Raw genomic sequence first — 13565 nt, 5'->3', positions numbered from 1 at the left:
AGCCCCGCCCCCTCCGATAGCCCCGCCCCTCCGCCGTGAGCGTTTCAAGGCCCCCCCCCCCCCAGCCGCGTGGGTTTTTGGGGGGTTTCAAGGCTCCCGCCCCCCTCTAGGGCCACGGCAAGGGGAGGGGGTTGAGACTCCTCCCCCCTTGCCCCCCGCTAATTGGGGCAAAGAGGGTTTCAAGGTCTCCCTGACACGGTTTTGGGGTGTTTCAAGGCTCCCCCAACCTGGGGCTGAGGTGTAGCTTGAGACACAAACACCCCCCCCCATGTGGATTGGGAGGGTGAGGCTCCCCACGCACAGTGTTTTGGGGAGAGTTTCAAGGCCTCCCCCCAAAATGGGCTCTGGGGGCGTTTTGAGCCACCCCCCCCCCCCCCACACACACACACAGACGGGGGGGGGGGGGGCAGATCCATCGTAAAGCCACTTTAATGAATATGGCCAAGCCCCGCCCCCGGGAAGCCCCACCCCTGAATAAGCCCCACCCCTACCGCCAGAGGCTGGGCGGGGGTCCCTGGGGGTCGCTCTCCAGGGGCTCCTCGGTCCTAAAAGCGGTTTCAGGGCTGGACCCCAGGGGCGGTTTGGAGCCTCCCCCCCCCCCCGCCAAGACTGGAAGCGGTTTCAAGGGTCCCCCCCGGTATTGGGGGTGGTTTCAAGGGTCCCCCCCCGGCTTGGGCGCGGCTCTCAGGCCACCCCCAGGACCAGAAGCCTTTTGGCGGGGGTCCCTGGGGGCGGTTTCGAGCCCCCCCCACGAGCGGGGGGCGGTTTCGAGGAGCTCCCCGAGGGCCCAGGGCGGGGACCCGCTGCCGCTGCTGTCGCCGTCGCTGTCCTCGTCCTCCCCCCGCAGCATGCGGCGCACCGTGTGCGACAGCGTCAGCGGGTCGCACCTGGGGGCAGCCCAGAAGGATTTGGGGTGGCCCCCCCAGAGACCCCCAATATCCCATAATCCCCCCGTCCCATACAGCCCCCCCAGCCCCCCCACTATCCCATAATCCTCCAGCCCCATACAGCCCCCCCAGCCCCCCCACTATCCCATAATCCCCCCGTCTAGTACAGCCCCCCCAGCCCCCCAATATCCCATAATCCCCCAGCCCCATACAGCCCCCCCAGCCCCCCAATATCCCATAATACCCCAGCCCCATACAGCCCCCCCAGCCCCCCAATATCCCATAATACCCCAGCCCCATACAGCCCCCCCCGCCCCCCCAATATCCCATAATACCCCAGCCCCATACAGTCCCCCCAGCCCCCCCACTATCCCATAATCCCCCCGTCTAGTACAGCCCCCCCAGAGCCCCCCAATATCCCATAATCCCCCAGCCCCATACAGCCCCCCCCGCCCCCCCAATATCCCATAATACCCCAGCCCCATACAGCCCCCCCAGCCCCCCCACTATCCCATAATCCCCCCGTCTAGTACAGCCCCCCCAGCCCCCCCAATATCCCATAATACCCCAGCCCCATACAGCCCCCCAATATCCCATAATCCCCCCATCCCATACAGCCCCCCCTGCCCCCCCAATATCCCATAATACCCCAGCCCCATACAGCCCCCCACTATCCCATAATCCCCCAGCCCCATACAGCCCACCCAGCCCCCCACTATCCCATAATACCCCAGCCCCATACAGCCCCCCAATATCCCATAATCCCCCAGCCCCATACAGCCCCCCCAGCCCCCCAATATCCCATAATCCCCCAGCCCCATACAGCCCCCCCAGCCTCCCACTATCCCATAATACCCCAGCCCCATACAGCCCCCCCAGCCCCCCCACTATCCCATAATCCCCTGGTCCATCCAGCCCCTCCCAGAGCTATAGGGGACTATAGGGTCTATGGGGAACTGCTGGGGGCTGTAGGGCCTATAGGGGCCATGGGGCGCTGCTGGGGGCTATGGCCAGGCTATAGGGGCACAGGGGGAGCTATAGGGTGCTGGGGCGGGGGGTTATAGGTACCTGTGGGAGGCTATAGGGTACTACGGGTGATGGTAGGGGCCCATAGGGGGTTACAGAGGGACCTATAGTGGTGCTGGGGGGGGATATAAGGGGACTATAAGGTTTAGTAAGAGCCTTTGGGGTGGCTACAGGGGAGCTATAAGTGAACTATAGGAAGCTATAGGGTGCTATAGGGACACATAGGGAGCTATAGGGACACATAGGGAGCTATAGGGAGCTATAGGGGCACATAGGGGGCTATAGGGAGCTATAGGGGCACATAGGGAGCTATAGGGGCACATAGGGAGCTATAGGGAGCTATAGGGGCACATAGGGAGCTATAGGGAGCTATAGGGACACATAGGGAGCTATAGGGACACATAGGGGGCTATAGGGTGCTATAGGGACACATAGGGAGCTATAGGGACACATAGGGGGCTATAGGGACACATAGGGAGCTATAGGGAGCTATGGGGACACATAGGGAGCTATAGGGGCACATAGGGAGCTATAGGGAGCTATGGGGACACATAGGGGGCTATAGGGGCACATAGCAGGCTATAGGGAGCTATAGGGGCACATAGGGAGCTATAGGGGCACATAGGGGGCTATAGGGAGCTATGGGGACACATAGGGAGCTATAGGGGCACATAGGGGGCTATAGGGAGCTATAGGGGCACATAGGGGGCTGTAGGGGCACATAGGGGGCTATAGGGAGCTATAGGGGCACATAGGGGGCTGTAGGGGCACATAGGGGGCTATAGGGAGCTATAGGGGCACATAGGGGGCTATAGGGTGCTGAGGTGGGCCCACAGGCGGGCTCCAGGGGGGCTCTAGGTCAGCCGCAGGGACACAGCGGGTGCTGTGGGGCCCGTGGGGCTGTGCGGGGCCGCCGGGTCCCACCTGAGGCGAGCCCGCAGGGCGGCCACGTGGCGAGCGGTGGCCGCGGCCCCGTCCCCGACGGCCTCCAGCGCCCGGCGCAGGCGCTGGCCCTGGGCCTGGGCACGGGCCGTCCCCGCGGCCACCGCGGCCACCCGCTCCCCCAGCGCCCGCCCCGCCGCCTCGCTGGCCTGCGCCTGCGGGGACACGGGGCACGCGGCGTGGGACACGGGGGCACGGGGGCACACGGACACGGGGGCATGGGGGCACGCGGCGTGGGACACGGGGGCACGCGGCGTGGGACACGGGGACACGGGGACATGGGGCACGCGGCGTGGGACACGGGGGCACGGGGGCACACGGACACGGGGGCATGGGGGCACGCGGCGTGGGACATGGGGACACAGGGACACGGGGGCACGCGGACACGGGGACACGCGGCGTGGGACACGGGGGCACGGGGCACGCGGCGTGGGACACGGGGGCACGGGGGCACGGGGCACGCGGCGTGGGACACGGGGACATGGGGCACGCGGCGTGGGACATGGGGACACGGGGACACGTGGCGTGGGACATGGGGACACGGGGACACGCGGCGTGGGACACGGGGGCACGGGGGCACGGGGACACAGGGGCACACGGCGTGGGACACGGGCACGGGGGCATGGGGACACGGGGGCACGCGGCATGGGACACGGGCACGGGGGCATGGGGGCACGCGGCGTGGGACACGGGGACACAGGGGCACGGGGACACGGGGACACGCGGCGTGGGACACGGGGACATGGGGGCACGGGGGCACGGGTGCACGCAGCGTGGGACACGTTTTTTTTTAACACTGCCCTTCCCCGCCCCCCCCCCCCCATGGCCAGGGAACCCATGGCAGACACCCGTGTGCCGTCACACCCCCCACCCACCCCCCCCCGCCGCGATGTCACCCGTGGGTGCCGTCACCCCCCACCTGCAGGCGGTAGCGCTCCCCCCGCAGCCGCTGCTCCTCCACCTCCGCCAGCAGCACCCGCAGCCGCCGGCCCGCTGCCCGCCCCGCCCGGGCCAGCGCCGCCCGCGCCCTGCACCCACGGGTGCCCCCCGTCACCCCAGGGCGCCCCCGGGGTGACCCGCGGCACCTGCTGCCGGGTCCAGTGTCACCCGCACCCCTGGGGACCCCGGGTCACCCTGGCGGGGGGGCCCATGGGACCTGCTGTCACCCCACCGCACTTGTGGGTCCCCTGTGCCACCCCACAGCACCCACAGGGTGCCCCACGGCATCCAGCAGCACCCGTGGGAAAGCCGGGGGGGGACCTCGGGGGCACTGGGCACCCTGGGAGCAGCCTGGGCCACCCTGAGGGGGCTCTGGGGCCACCTTGGGCCACTCTGGGCCACCCTGGGACATCCTGGGGACATCCTGGACCACCTTGGACCACCCTGGGGCCACCCAGGAGCACCCTGGGGCCACCCTGGGGCCACCCTGGGCCACCCTGGGACCACCCTGGGGCCACCCAAGAGCACCCTGGGGCCACCCTGGGGCCACCCTGGGCCACCCTGGCCCCCCCTGGTGCCACCCAAGAGCACCCTGGGGCCACCCTGGAACCACCCTGGGGCCACCCTGGGACCACCCTGGGGCCACCCAAGAGCACCCTGGGGCCACCCTGGACCCCCCTGGGGCCACCCTGGGACCACCCTGGGGCCACCCTGGACGCCCCTGGGGCCACCCTGGACCACCCTGGGGCCACCCAGGAGCACCCTGGGACCACCCTGGGGCCACCCTGGGGCCACCTTGGACCCCCCCGGGGCCACCCCGGGGCCCCCGGCTCACCCGGCCTCCCGGTGCAGGAGCTCCTGGAGGTGGAGGCAGCGGGCGCGCAGGGCGGCCTCGGCGGGGCCCGGGGGCACCCCTGGGTGCTGCAGCCGCCCCCGCAGCACCCGCTGCTCCTGCTCCAGCCGGGCCCGCGCCCCCGCCGCCTCCCGCGCCCGCGCCCCCGCCGCCGCCAGCGCCCGCCGCAGCTCCTCCGCCTGCACCCAACGGGGGCACCCGCGGGGGTCAGTGCCCGGCCCCGGTGGCACCCGCAGCGCCCACACGGCACCCGCAGCACCCACACGGCACCCGCAGCACCCACAGGGCACCCACAGCACCCACAGGGCACACACAGCACCCACAGCACCCACAGGGCACCCACAGCACCCACAGGGAACACACAGCACCCACAGAGCACCCACAGGGCACACACAGCACCCACAGCACCCACAGGGCACCCACAGCACCCACAGCACCCACAGAGCACCCACAGGGCACACACAGCACCCACAGCACCCACAGAGCACCCACAGGGCACACACAGCACCCACAGCACCCACAGGGCACCCACAGCACCCACAGCACCCACAGCACCCACAGAGCACACACAGCACCCACAGCACCCACAGAGCACCCACAGCACCCACAGCACCCACAGCACCCACAGCACCCACAGGGCACACACAGCACCCACAGCACCCACAGGGCACCCACAGCACCCACAGCACCCACAGCACCCACAGAGCACCCACAGCACCCACAGCACCCACAGAGCACCCACAGCACCCACAGCACCCACAGCACCCACAGCACCCACAGGGCACACACAGCACCCACAGGGCACACACAGCACCCACAGCACCCACAGAGCACCCACAGCACCCACAGCACCCACAGCACCCACAGCACCCACAGGGCACACACAGCACCCACAGCACCCACAGAGCACCCACAGCACCCACAGGGCACCCGCAGCACCCACCAGTGCCCCCCCAGCTGCCCCCCCAGCACCCACCGGTGCCCCCCCAGCACCCACACCAGCACCGCCCCCCCCCCCGTGCCCATAGGTGCCTCCATACATCCCGCTTCAGATCTCCCATAGGTGCCTTTACATCCCCCCCCCCCATACGTCCCCCCTGTGCCCTCGTGCCCCCACGTCCCCTCCATAGGTGCCCCCATCCCCCCCCCATCCCCCATACATCCCCCTATACATCCCGCCATAGGTGCATGTCCCCCATGCCCCCACCCCCCCTCAGTCTCCCTCTGGGTGCCCCCATGCCCCCACACGTCCCCCCGCGGTGCCCCCCCTATATCCCCTATAGGTGCCCCCCTACATCCCCTATAGGTGCCCCGACCTGGGCCCGCCGCTGGTGCAGGCGCTGCTGCAGCTCCCGGTTGTGCTCCCGCAGCTCCGCCAGCGCCGCCTGCAGCCCCCCGGGGGCCTGCCCCCCCCTGCACCCATAGCCGCTATAGGGGCTGCGGGGGGGCGGGGAAAGGGGGGAGTGTACGGGGGAGCCATAGGGGCTGTGCTGGGGGGGCTATAGGGGACGTGCTGTGGGGGCTATAGGGGCTGTGCTGGGGGGGCTATAGGGGCTGTGCTGGGGGGGCTATAGGGGATGCACTGGGGGGGCTATAGGGGACGCGCTGTGGGGGCTATAGGGGCTGTGCTGGGGGGGCTATAGGGGACGCGCTGTGGGGGCTATAGGGGCTGTGCTGGGGGGGCTATAGGGGATGCACTTGGGCGGCTATAGGGGATGCGCTGTGGGGGCTATAGGGGCTGTGCTGGGGGGGCTATAGGGGATGCGCTGGGGGGGCTATAGGGGATGCACTTGGGCGGCTATAGGGGATGCGCTGTGGGGGCTGTAGGGGATAGGCTGGGGGGGTATAGGGGATGCACTTGGGGGGCTATAGGGGACGCGCTGTGGGGGCTATAGGGGACATGCTGTGGGGGCTGTAGGGGATAGGCTGGGGGGCTATAGGGGATGCACTTGGGGGGCTATAGGGGACGCGCTGTGGGGGCTATAGGGGACATGCTGTGGGGGCTATAGGGGACGCGCTGGGGGGGCTATAGGGGACACGCTGGGGGGGCTATAGGGGACGTGCTGTGGGGGCTATAGGGGACGCGCTGGGGGGGCTATAGGGGACGCGCTGGGGGGGCTATAGGGGACGTGCTGTGGGGGGCTATAGGGGACGTGCTGTGGGGGCTATAGGGGACGTGCTGGGGGGGCTATAGGGGACGCGCTGGGGGGGCTATAGGGGACGTGCTGGGGGGGCTATAGGGGACGCACTGGGGGGGCTATAGGGGACGTGCTGTGGGGGCTATAGGGGACGCGCTGGGGGGGCTATAGGGGACGTGCTGTGGGGGCTATAGGGGACGTGCTGGGGGGGCTATAGGGGACGTGCTGTGGGGGCTATAGGGGACGCGCTGGGGGGGCTATAGGGGACGCGCTGTGGGGGCTATAGGGGACGCGCTGGGGGGGCTATAGGGGCTGTGCTGGGGGGGCTATAGGGGACGCGCTGGGGGGGCTATAGGGGACGCGCTGGGGGGGCTATAGGGGCTGTGCTGGGGGGGCTATAGGGGACGTGCTGTGGGGGCTATAGGGGAAGTGCTGTGGGGGCTATAGGGGCTGTGCTGTGGGGGCTATAGGGGCTGTGCTGTGGGGGCTATAGGGGACGTGCTGTGGGGGCTATAGGGGACGTGCTGTGGGGGCTATAGGGGCTGTGCTGGGGGGGCTATAGGGGATGCGCTGGGGGGGCTATAGGGGATAGGCTGGGGGGGTATAGGGGATGCACTTGGGGGGCTATAGGGGACGCGCTGTGGGGGCTATAGGGGACATGCTGTGGGGGGCTATAGGGGACGCGCTGGGGGGGCTATAGGGGACGTGCTGTGGGGGCTATAGGGGACGTGCTGTGGGGGCTATAGGGGACACAGCCTGGGGGGGCTATAGGGCTGTGCTGTGGGGGCTATAGGGGATGCACTTGGGCGGCTATAGGGGATGCGCTGTGGGGGCTATAGGGGACGCGCTGGGGGGGCTATAGGGGCTGTGCTGTGGGGGCTATAGGGGACGCGCTGGGGGGGCTATAGGGGACGCGCTGTGGGGGCTATAGGGGACGTGCTGGGGGGGCTATAGGGGACGTGCTGTGGGGGCTATAGGGGACGCGCTGTGGGGGGCTATAGGGGATGCACTTGGGCGGCTATAGGGGACGCGCTGGGGGGGCTATAGGGGACGTGCTGTGGGGGCTATAGGGGACGTGCTGTGGGGGCTATAGGGGACGCGCTGGGGGGGCTATAGGAGACGTGCTGGGGGGGCTATAGGGGACGTGCTGTGGGGGCTATAGGGGATGCACTGGGGGGGCTATAGGGGACGCGCTGGGGGGGCTATAGGGGACGTGCTGTGGGGGCTATAGGGGACGCGCTGTGGGGGCTATAGGGGCTGTGCTGGGGGGGCTATAGGGGCTGTGCTGTGGGGGCTATAGGGGACGTGCTGGGGGGCTATAGGGGACGTGCTGGGGGGCTATAGGGGACATGCTGTGGGGGCTATAGGGGACGCACTGGGGGGGCTATAGGGGACGTGCTGGGGGGGCTATAGGGGACGCGCTGGGGGGGCTATAGGGGACGTGCTGGGGGGGCTATAGGGGACGCGCTGGGGGGGCTATAGGGGACGCGCTGGGGGGGCTATAGGGGACGTGCTGGGGGGGCTATAGGGGACGCGCTGGGGGGGCTATAGGGGACGCACTGGGGGGGCTATAGGGGATGCACTGGGGGGCTATAGGGGACGTGCCATGAGGGTGCCCTATAGGGGCCGTGTATAGGGGTGTGAGCGTGGGCAGGGAAGGGGCGTGGCCAGGGAGGGGCGGGCACTCACGTGGGGCTGGGTGGGTGGGGCACGTGGGCAGCCAGGTCATCACGCTCCTGCTCCGCCCGCCGCCGGGCATGCTGGGCTGCCGCCACCGCCTGGGGGGGGTGGACACGCCCCCCTGGAAGCTCCGCCCACCATAGCCCCACCCCATGGTCCTATAGCCCCACCCCATTGCTCATTAGCCCCGCCCCCTGCAATTAGCCCCGCCCTGCTGACTTTTAGCCCTGTCAGTGCGTCCAATAGCCCCGCCCCTGAGGTAGCTTAGCCCCGCCCCAAATAATGTAGCCACGCCCTCATGATGCGTTAGCCCCGCCCACCTGCCGCAGCCGCTCCAGCTCCGCCTCCCTGGCACGACACTGTGACTCCGCCTCCCGTGCCCGGAGCTCCGCCCCTGCCCTGGCAACACGTGCCGCCTCCAGCTCCGCCCACAGCAGGTGCCCCGCCTCCTAGGGGAGGGGCTGTTTTGGTGAGATGCCACGCCCACCCGGTAAGCCCCGCCCCAGACAATGCCCCGCCCCCAGGCCGAAGCCCCACCCACCCTCCAGATACCCCACCTTCCTCCCAGGCCACACCCCCTCTAGACACGCCCCTTTTTAGCCCCCACCATCACTCAATCCCGCCCCCTGACCCCTGACTGACCTTGCCAGAGGCTCCGCCCCCTCTCAGGCACCACCCACCTGCTGCTGGCGCAGGCGCTCACAGGCCCGGTCTCGAGCACGATAGGCTCCGCCCACCCGGGCCTGGGCTCCACCCACTGCTATCTCCAGGGCCCGCAGTGCCCCGCCTGCTGCCAGGCTCCGCCCCCTCTCCTCTGCCAGGCTCCGCCCCAGCACTGCCACCTGACCGGGGGCGGGAACAGGCTGTGAGTGACAGCCCCTTGCCCCGCCTTCAGGTGACTGACAAGCCCCATGCCCCACCCCTCTGGTGATGGGCAGCCCAAATCCCACCTCAAGGGTGATGGACAGTTCCATGCCCCTCCCACCAGGGTGATGGGTAGCTCCATGCTCCACCCACCATGGTGATTGACAGCTCCATGCCCTGCCTACCAGGGCGAGAGACAGCCCCATGTCCCGCCCACCAGGGTTATGAACAGCCCCATGCCCCGCCCACCATGGTGATGGACCACTCCATACCCCACCCATCAAGGTGATGGACAGCTACATGCCCCGCCTATCAGTGTGATGGGCAGCCCCATGCCCTGCCCACCAAGGTGATGGACAGACCCATGCCCCTCCCATCAGGGTGATGACAGGTCCATGCCCCTCCTGCCATGGTGATTGACAGCTCCACACCCCGCCCACCAGAGCGAGGGACAGCCCCATGTCCCGCCCCCTGCCGGGCCTGCCCCAGAGCCCTGCAGAAGGGAGGGGCTAGGCTGTTATTGACAGGTGCTGGCCACGCCCCTCCACCCATGCCCCGCCCACCTGGTTGCTGAGGTCACGGAGCTCCTCCTCCAGGTCCCGGCGGTGCTGTGCCTGGGGGGGGGGGGGGGGGCACCCGGGCGTGCGGGGGGACCCACCTCAGGGTCCCACCCGCGGGGCGGTCCCTCGTGGGGAGCGGGGGGGGGGGGGGGATGCCCGGAGCCCGGGGGGGGCGGGGGGAGGGGAGCCGAGGGCTCCTGGCCGCCTGGGCTCCCTTCCCCCGCCCCGTGCCCTAATTCCAGCCCGAGGTCTGGACTGGGGCCAGGGGGGCCGGGGAGGGGGTGCCCGGACGCCTGGATCCCCCAGCCAAATGGGGGGGCTGGGGGGGGGCAGGGAGCTCGGGTGTCTGGGGCCCCTGGGGGGGGGGCTCCCCCCAAATGCCTCGATCCCCCCCCCCCCCCCCCCCAGATCCCTGGGTTCCCCCACTGGAGTTGAGGCTTCCCCAGACGTTTGGGTGACACCCCCCACCCTCCCCCCCCAAAAAACCCTGGGGGCGTCCCCCCCGTTGGACAGCGGGGGGGTCCCTGTGTGTCCCCCCCCCCCCCCCAGACACCCGGGTCCCACTCACCTGCACCAGCCTGGTGGGGCCACATCGTCCCCCGTCACCCTCGTCCACCATGGCACAAAGGGTCCCTGGGGAGACCCTACAATAACATCCTCCCCCCCCCCCAAAAAAAAAAAAAAGCAGGTGCAACCCAGACCCCTGAGCCCCCCCGACAGCTCTGGATGGACTCAGGACCCCTCTGGGTGCTTTTGGGGAGGGGGGTAGAAGGGGTGGGGGGTGCCCTGATGGAGGGGGGATCCTTGAGATAGCAAAGGGGGGGGGGGGGGGAGGGATGTTGGGACACGGGGGTCCCCTGCGCACCCCGGGGGGGGGGGGGGGTGCCTGTGTCCCCCTCACCTGCTGCGGGTCCGTCCCCGCGACGCGGAGCTCCCGGGACGGTGCGACTGGAGCGGGCGGGAACTCCCTGGGTCACCCACGCCGCCGGCACGGGAGGACCCGCGTTATTCGGGCACCTCCTCCCCCCCGGGCTCTACCCACGGGGCGCAGCGCCCCCCCCCCACCCCCCCCCGAGGGCACCCAGGTGTCCGGGGAGATCAGTTCGCCTCCAACCCTTGGGCGCCACCGCCCGCCCTCGCCGGAGGGTCCCCGGATGCCTCCACCCCCCCCCCCCGGGGCACCCAGCCACCCCCCCCCCCCGAGGGGGTGTAGGTGTTGGGGTGTAATCCCAGGGTGGTGTCACGGCGTCACCTGCGATCAGAGAATCACGGGGTGGGTTTGGGTGGGAAGGGACCTCACAGCCCCCCCCGGGCGCCCCCCCCTGCCCCGGGCAGGGCCCCCTTCCCCCAGCCCAGGGGGCTCCCAGCCCCGTCCAACCTGGCCTGGAACCCTTCCAGGGAGGGGGCACCCACAGCTGCTCTGGGCACCCTGGGCCAGCGCCTCACCCCCCGCACAGGGAAGGATTTCTGCCTCAGATCTCACCTAAATCTGCCCTCTTTCAGCTTAAAACCATCACCCCTTGTCCCATCCCCACCCCCTGACCCAGAGGGGGGTTTAAGCCCTGGGAGGCCGCTCTCAGGGTCCCCCCGGAGCCTTCTCTTCTCCAGGCTGATCCCCCCCAACTCTCTCAGCCCGGCCCCCCAGGGGAGCTGCTCCAGCCCCCCCAGCATCTCCGTGGCCTCCTCTGGCCCCGCTCGAGCAGCTCCGGGTCCTTCTGCTGTTGGGGGCCCCCGAGCTGGCCCCAGCACTGCAGGGGGGTCTCCCCAGAGCGGAGCAGAGGGGGAGAATCCCCTCCCTGGCCCTGCTGCCCCCCCTGCTCTGGCTGCAGCCCAGGGCACGGGTGGGTTCTGGGCTGCCAGTGCACGGGGCTGCCCCACGGGCAGTTTTCCCCCCACCAGCCCCCCCAGTCCCTCTCCTTGGGGCTGCTCTCCAGCCACCCCTCGCCCAGCCTGGATTTGGGCTGGGGATCGCCCCAACCCCGGGCAGGACCTTGCCCTTGGCCGTGTTGAACCCCACGAGGTTTGCCCGGCCCCCCCTCCCCAGCCTGCCCAGGCCCCTCGGGGTGCCGCCCTTGCCCCCAGCGTGCCCCCCCGCCACGCAGCTCGGGGCCGTGGGGGAACTCGCCGACGGGGCGCCCGAGCCCGTGTCCGCGCCGCCAACAAAGACGTCAACCAGTGCCGGGACCGCCGCTCGCCCCGCCGCCCTCCGCTTGGCCACCGAGCCGTTGGCCGCGAGTCCCGGGGTGCCAGCACCCAGCCCGCTCCTCGCCCAGCGGGTGCCCCTCCGCCGCGCCCCCGCCCCTGGTTTAGGGACCAGGCTGCCGCCTGGGACGGTGGCGGAAGGTCGACGCCGATCCAGGGAGGCGCCGTCTGCTCCTCTTCCCTCGTCCGCCAGCGCTGGAACCCCGTCGTGGGAGGCCAGCGGGTCTGTCGCGGTGCCGGCCGTGGTGCCACAGAGGGGCAGCGCGGGGCCAAGGGGGTGGCTGGGGCTGTGGGAGCAGCTGTGATGTCACGGCGCCGGGCGCAGCCGTGACGTCACTGTTGGGTTTTTTACGGCTGACCAGCACGGCCGCGGCGGGGAAGGGCCGGGGGGGGGATCTCCGTGGTGGGCGCCCAGCTGCGCCGAGGGGGTCACCGTGTCGTGGAAACGGCGTCCCCCGAGGTGATCGGCGCGTGGGCCAGCAGGGAGAAGCGTGGAGAGGCACGGGTCATCGGAGATCAGCGGGGAGCAAGCCGGGTCAGCGCACATCAGCATGGGGCGGCTGTCATGGGCCAACACAGGCCTACGTGGGCCAAGACGGAGCGACGGAGGGGGACACGGGTTAACATGGACCAGCCCGGGTCGACGGCACGGAGCAGTAGGAATCGGCACGGGTCAACACGGGTCGATACAGAGCAACGTGGGTCAGCGGAGTTCAACCGCAACACGCGTCAGCAGGGGTGAGCACAGGTCAACAGGGGTCGGCATGGATCAACATGGATCGATGTGGGTCAAAAACGTGGGTCAGCGTGGGGCAGTACAGACTGACACGGGCCAACATGGGCCGACAGAGGTCAAAAACCATTGGTCAACACAGATCAGTACTGGATCAACACGGGTCAACACGAATTGACATGTGTCACCATGGATGAACACAGGTCTACATGGGTCAAAATGGAGCAACAGAGTGACACGGGTCAACATAGATCAGCATAGATCAAAGCGGGTCAACGCATAGGCCAACATGGGTCAAGAAACATGGGTCAACACAGACCGACACAGGCCAACATGGGCCGACATGGGTCACCGCAAATCAACATACACGGATCAACACACGCTGACATGGGCCAACATGGGCCAACATGGGTCAACATGAGCCAACATGGGCCAACATGGGTCACCGCAAATCAACATACATGGATCAACACACGCTGACATGGGCCAACATGGGCCAACATGGGTCAGCATGGGCCAACATGGGCCAACATGGGTCACCGCAAATCAACATACACGGATCAACACACGCTGACATGGGCCAACATGGGTCATCAACAGCCAACATCACCCCATCACATGGAGAGCCACAAGTACTGGGGTGTGGAGGGCGGGGCTCTGACACAGCCGTGATGTCATCACAGGGGAATGCATGATGTCAGAGACAGAAGGGAGTCAGCGTGAGAAGTCACCCCACTCCAG

General features: G+C 68.9%; 1 protein-coding gene across 4 annotated transcripts; it reads right to left on the bottom strand.

Annotated features, from left to right (window-relative positions):
- Positions 1-430: 430 nt before the first annotated feature.
- Positions 431-11028, bottom strand: MYH14 (myosin heavy chain 14). 4 transcript variants are annotated; one of them, XM_042790321.1, is made up of 11 exons: positions 10791-11028; positions 10458-10533; positions 9893-9943; positions 9146-9307; positions 8786-8914; positions 8475-8563; positions 5964-6060; positions 4630-4826; positions 3775-3883; positions 2838-3010; positions 556-887 (listed from the first exon to the last, which is right to left on the bottom strand). In XM_042790321.1, the coding sequence occupies exons 2-11, from the start codon at positions 10506-10508 to the stop codon at positions 653-655; spliced, it is 1293 nt and encodes a 430-aa protein (XP_042646255.1). In that variant the 5' UTR covers positions 10509-10533; positions 10791-11028; the 3' UTR covers positions 556-652. The 4 variants fall into 4 exon arrangements, with proteins under 4 accessions (XP_042646258.1, XP_042646255.1, XP_042646256.1 ...); XM_042790322.1 differs by having other exon boundaries at positions 10458-10522; XM_042790324.1 differs by lacking the exon at positions 2838-3010 and having other exon boundaries at positions 431-887.
- Positions 11029-13565: the final 2537 nt, after the last annotated feature.

This window comes from Tyto alba, unplaced genomic scaffold (genome assembly GCF_018691265.1).
Source record: "Tyto alba isolate M040663 unplaced genomic scaffold, T.alba_DEE_v4.0 Super-Scaffold_17, whole genome shotgun sequence".
NCBI lineage: Eukaryota > Metazoa > Chordata > Aves > Strigiformes > Tytonidae > Tyto > Tyto alba.
This window is presented reverse-complemented; position numbering and strand designations above follow the sequence as displayed.

What these genes read in the sequence shown, in the direction of transcription:
- MYH14 (XM_042790321.1), bottom strand. Translation starts at nt 10,508, where the DNA reads ATGGTGGACGAGGGTGACGGGGGACGATGTGGCCCCACCAGGCTGGTG. An exon ending in GCCCCACCAGGCTGGTGCAG is followed by an intron (nt 9,944 to 10,457) that starts GTGAGTGGGACC and finishes CCCCCCCCCCAG; the next exon opens with GCACAGCACCGCCGGGACCT. An exon ending in TCCGTGACCTCAGCAACCAG is followed by an intron (nt 9,308 to 9,892) that starts GTGGGCGGGGCA and finishes GCCCCCGGTCAG; the next exon opens with GTGGCAGTGCTGGGGCGGAG.